This window comes from Pelophylax lessonae (genome assembly GCF_965119305.1).
Source record: "Pelophylax lessonae genome assembly, chromosome: 2".
Classification (NCBI taxonomy): Eukaryota; Metazoa; Chordata; class Amphibia; order Anura; family Ranidae; genus Pelophylax; species Pelophylax lessonae.
In genome coordinates this window covers 150565831-150571830 of record NC_138769.1, presented here as the reverse complement: position 1 = coordinate 150571830, position 6000 = coordinate 150565831, and the positions used below count along the sequence as shown (strand labels likewise).

At 40.4% G+C, this 6000-nt stretch overlaps 1 protein-coding gene across 1 annotated transcript in view; it reads right to left on the bottom strand.

The window, feature by feature from the left end:
- Positions 1-754: 754 nt before the first annotated feature.
- Positions 755-6000, bottom strand: part of NAGPA (N-acetylglucosamine-1-phosphodiester alpha-N-acetylglucosaminidase) — a 30623-nt gene continuing 25377 nt past the window's right edge. Inside the window, exons 7-11 of the mRNA XM_082246911.1 lie at positions 4408-4455; positions 3145-3273; positions 2638-2769; positions 2464-2545; positions 755-1455 (exon numbers count right to left, since the gene is read on the bottom strand). Coding sequence (XP_082103037.1) covers positions 1224-1455; positions 2464-2545; positions 2638-2769; positions 3145-3273; positions 4408-4455 — 623 coding nt within the window. The 3' untranslated portion in view covers positions 755-1223. The remainder of the gene's footprint in view (positions 1456-2463; positions 2546-2637; positions 2770-3144; positions 3274-4407; positions 4456-6000) is intronic.

Below are 6000 nucleotides of genomic sequence, written 5' to 3'. Positions count from 1 at the left end.
AGATGTTACAAGCACAAGATGCTCCCTCTATTCCTGTTCTGGTGGCAACTCAAACATTTTGATTTTCCCTCCCTTTCATTTTAGGTGACACTAGTGGTCAGGACAACTTTACAGAGCGAATCTCCACAACATGGGCACAGAGAGCAATAAAAACCGGTGACAGGTGTTCCAACTCATCAGCACTTAAAAATCTTAAAAAAGGGTTTACTTAAAAAAAAAAAAAAAAAAAAGGGGGGGGGGGGGTTAACAGCAAAATACACAACCTGCTTGCTTCATCTAATAAATACAGTGTCCATGAGTAAAATTTCATATTTACCTCATTTTAAATAAAAAATACTTTACATTTTATAGTGTAGCCCTCAACATACCAAAGAAAATAAATTAGCAAAAAAAAAAATGTATTCGCTTTAAGTTCAAATTGATTTTTTAGTTGCAAAATATTTCTCCCTGACTTTATCATTACCCATGCCCACATAGTTACTTGGCAATGTTTGAAATAGGCAGTTTAGATAATACGTATATATAAAAATGAGGATCTTCACAGCTAAAAGTAGAAATCCCTGTCTGCTTATGTATTTAACATAAAGTGCATCCCCATGTCAGCAGTTCCATAGATGTCTATTGCACAGCCACTGTGTCCCAATATGACAATTGTGTGGGTGTGAGTGCGTGTCCCTAAATTCACTGCAGTTTGGGGCTGTGCATACACACAGATGTCATATTGAGACACTGGCTGTATTTGTGCTGCCGCGTGTCCTCATAGACATCTTTGGGACTGGCAGCATGGGGATGCAAGCAACACCTTTGCTGCATCCCAATGCTGGCAAAATACAGCTCTGCACAGGGCACACAAGCATTCGGCCTTGTGAATGAGGCCACACATATACACATGCCCTCCACTGGCTATAAGACAGAAAACATATTGGCACTTGAATAGTGGAGGACAAATTCAAACAGGACCTTTTAAGACAAAATTCCAGTGTCATGGAAATGCAGTCCATATAATAAAATACATGTATATCTTCATCTATTTTTATCAGGATCAAAACAGTGTCCTGAGTACTGTACCATTATCATCAGTGATCGGAAGATATACTCATTCACTAGCTTCAAGTTTTAAAACCCCAGTACGAGGTTGGGATGAATGTAAGGCACAAGATTTCTGCATGTCACAGACTGCATAGGTAGATGCTGAACCATCCGCTTCATATTTGCTCTAGCCTTCAATTTTCACTTTTGAGAGGTGAGGTTTCCACATCTGTATCAGAGTTGTACAAATCACAGGCCTCATACATATCTGGAACATCCACATTCCCATTAATTTCTCGCAGCTGCTGATAGGAATAGGTCCAATCTGTACGTTTTTCTTTACATGTCCATACTTGCTTGATATTAAATGCAGCACTGATCACAAGAAGCAAAGCAAGAGTGCAGGTTACTATTGCCCATGTTTGTCTGCAAAGGAAAGGAGGAGGGTGAATTAAACAGTATACTGCTATACAAGTACAAAGGTTAAAGCAGTTCCCCAGTCTGTAATAAAAAATAAAAAAAAGTCAGCAGCTACAAATCCTGTAGCTGCTGACTTTTAAAAAATAGGACACTTACCTGTTCATGGATCCAGCGCCCTCCTCACTTGGGCTAGATTTTTTTTTTACTAGTTTTAGGATTACCGGCTCCAGCATCTTAAGTGTGAGCACCCAGCTGTGGTAGCTTGTGGCTTCACACTGTGCATGGTCCTGCAGTCTTCTGGGACTTGTTACGTGTCCCAGAAGACTGCGGAAAGGGAGGGGGAGAGAACGTCCACTCGGATCGCCTAGGTGGGAGTGGGTAAATCTCCACTTTACCACCTAATCCTTTAACATACAGATCATTCTTGTTGTGTGGCTGGTTAAATAAATCTAAAACACAGACTAAATCCAATTTAAAAACAGAAGCATTGTGAACTATATGTCAGTGATAGGATAGGTTGGAAAATCTGGCTACTGATATAAAATGGTGAAATGCAGAGCAGCAGTATTAGTGCCAGGATCTTAAGCTCACAACACAAATTATAATCAGATTGTACAATTTGTTAGATCTACCAACAACTAGGTAGTTCAATATACGCCTGACTGGACAGTTTAGCTAGGTCTTCATATTACATATTTTTTTTTTTTATCTAAAAATTGATTGTACAGTCCGATTGTAACATGTATGGTGACCCTTAGCGTTGTTTAATTTCACTGCAGAGGATCTCCACACATTAGACAGGTTTCCATGCCATCATTTGTCAACACTCTCTAAAGCATTAGTGCTGGCAACAGAAATGACACAGGGCCAATGTCCTAGAACTAATTATTTTAAAGTACGTTTTGTGCTCTTGCATACACGTGTCCAGGATTTTACAGCCCATACAGGAGAGGGGAGCGTTTTTGCCCCCCCCCAAAAAAAAAAAAAAAAAAAAGGAAGGACACACAAACTTACTCAGTGAAATATATTATTTTGGCTTTAGAAGGCACGTCTTTCCACCAAGAAGCGTACATCAGCGATTCTGTACAATGACCAACTGAAATATAAGAATGTAAATTCAAATTAAAACACCTTACCATCCTTATTTTCCTGGTTTTTTTTTTTTTTTTGCAACAAATAAAAGCATACCTTTCATAAGTAGTTCTTTCGTTGCAGGTCCATCAGTAATATTGCAGCTTCCGGTAACATGGTCACAGTAACACTGCTTTTCGCAATTGCAAACTTCTTGGCACTGTAAACCATAAAAACCAAATGGGCACACTGCAAATATTAAATAAAACATTACATTGTTAGGCAGTATAAATATACAACTAGAATAATATAAATCAAAACACACAGATATTGCTGACTTCTCTACTTTTTTATACAGTGCAGATTTACTTTAAAATATTAGTGCAAAAATAAGGAGTTTATTTATAAATACTTTCACCTAACATTCACACATTTTGGATTTATATTGCCATTGGGTTGAACAGAGATTATATATTTTATATATATATATTTTCTATTTTTTATCTCCATACACACACACATACATATATATATATATATATATATATATACACACATATACATACACACACACATCATTTACACAAGCGATATGATGAACTATAAATCTTGATCAATCATTACCTTCTTCACAGTTGGGCCCATGGAATCCAGCTGTACATGTACAGTTCCCATAAATGTGGTCACATGTCCCATTGTTCTGACACTGACACTTGCTGGCACATCCATCTCCATAGTAACCCTGAATACACGCTGGGCAAAAGAACATGGAATATGAACATTCATTTCTTCCACACGGCAAATGATAATGTTACTTGCTTATCTGGATGTCACTACACTTTATTAATCCCCTTTGCCATTGGTTTTGCCCTCACATTTTACAACTTATTACATTTGTAACGAAACAAGGCTGTAAATTAATCATTTTAGGTCATTAGCTGATAGAAAAATAGCTGCAAATGCAATGGCCAAAAAATGGAAACCTGAATGTTTTGTGTGCTGAGGTTTTCCCCAGGTTCAGACATTTTCTGAATTTCTCCTAGGGATGCACCGATCCGACTTTTTTGGTCCCGATCCCGATCTTTTGCTTTGTGAAATCGCCAATCCAGAGTCCGATCCCGAAGTACTGTTTTGTGAGCTTATAACAAAATTATACTTCCGGTTCGGTATCGGCAGATACCTTATAACATTGTGCATTTAAGAGGTTAAACTTCCCTCCTCTGGCAGAAGGAACGAAAAGATACATTGTATACATTGTGTTTACTTAACTGGGAGACTGACAAGCATTTGCAGGAGGCTCTTTTTTTTTTTTTTCTTTGACAGCTGTTCTCTGCTCCCTCACAGCTATGTAAAGAGCAAAACCGGATCGGCCAGTGGAAATGTTAATTTTACCGATCCCCGATCCAGCTATTATGGCGATATCGGCGCAGATATCTGATCCCAATATCGGATCGGTGCATCCCTAATTTCTCCATTTCCTCTTCCTTGTTGTCCCTAAGTGCCTGTGAACGCAGGGGTTTGTTTCTGGCTCAGGCATTAGCTGATTCAGAAAATTAGGGTAAGCAATGTTTGAATTCGATCTTACAAGCAAATGTTACCATTTATAATGCATTTACTTTGCTTGTTTACTTTTGGTACATGCAGGATATCCCATTTTGTTATATCTGAACTTTTTTTCTCAAAGATAGAAGTGAAGATTGAGAAAGGTTTATGGTGTCTGCACTTTAGCAGTTTTTTTTAATCTTAGATAATATTTATAACCATACAGGTTCACTTTCTCCACCTGTATAAGCTCTTTTGAAGACACTATGACACCAAGGAAGCTTACACATACCACTGGTGTCAGCCCTAATGTTTACCATACAATTATAAAAGCATGAAAATTACCATCACTGCAGTTACTGCCTGTCCAGCCAGAATCACATTTACATCCAACTGAAATGATAGAAAATATAACATTTTAGAAATTGAACATCATATTAAATCATCCACATAATGTGCATTGTACTGCAACAATATGGGTTACTTTTTCCTTAAAGTAATTGTAAAACCACAAGGTTTTTTTTTTTATCTTAATGCATTCTCTGCATTAAAGTAAAAAACCTTCCATGATCATCTCCCCCCAGCCCCCCCCCCTTAAATACTTACCTGGATCCTCTTTCAATCCAGCGTTGTGCCGTCAGCAGCAGTACTTCGCTCTCTTCCAGTATTCATAGGACACAGAGGCAGCATAGGCTCCTGCTGCTGTCAATCAAATCCTATCAGGAGGGAATGGTGGGTGGAGCTGAGCCGCACAGTGTGTGTCAATGGACGCACACAGCACAGCTCAGGAGCACGCCCACGAGTGCCCCCATTACAACTGGCTTCCTATGGGGGGGAACTCTAAGAAGAGGAGGAGCAGACAGCTCCGGCGGGGGACCCCAGAGAGGTAGGTAAGGGGCTGCTCCGTGCAATACTATTGCACAGAGCAGGTAAGTATAACACGTTCATTATTTTAATAAAAAAATAAATATTATATATATTAGGGATGCACCGAATATTCGGCGGCCGAACATTATTCGGCCGAAAATAGAAAAAATGGCACTTTCGGTATTTGGCCGAATAAGTCAAAAGGCCGAATAATTTTGTGCCGAACAATAGGGCTGAACGATAGTCGATATATCGACTATCGTTCTGTAGCCGTAGGCGATATTCATATCGCCGAGGTCACGATATTTACAGGGGGAAGGGACTTGGAGGAGGACTCGCAGACTTCCGTGAAGCCGGGACACTTCAGCGGTGAGCATACATCCATTACTCACTCGTGCACTGCAGCCCGCCCCACACATTCAGTGAGTCTTACTCTCCTCCCTAGTTTTTTCAATGGCACATTCAGGAAGCCAATCACGCCGTGATTAGCTGCACAGCGAACCAATCACGCGTGCCTGCACACCTGATTGGTTCCGCTGTGCCGCTACTCACGGCGTGATTGGCTTCCTGAATGTGCCATTGAAAAAACTAGGGAGGAGAGTAAGACTCACTGAATGTGTGGGGCGGGCTGCAGTGCACGAGTGAGTAATGGATGTATGCGGCTGTGCTCCTTTCCAGGCTCCTACTAGTCAACCTCCAGCCTCCTACTACCACCACTATGACTGACTCTGTCACTGTATAATCTGATCGAGTCCACACTGACACTGACTGTCACTGAGTAATTGATGTTACCTAATTAACCCTGACCTGCCCAGTGCCCTGTATCTGCAATTAAAATTTACAAGGCTGCCTGCATGCTTCCTGATTTCCATTCCCAGCATCCTTCCCAATCCCTACAGTGTCACTAACATTAACCCTATGGTACAAGGCTGCAGTGTGCACTGAATCCCATTCCCTACAGTAACATTTAGGGAGAGAGAGAGACATGAGAGGACAAGAGAGAGAGAGAGAGAGAGAGACATGAGAGGACAAGAGAGAGAGTGAGAGGACAAGAGAGAGACACACGAGAGG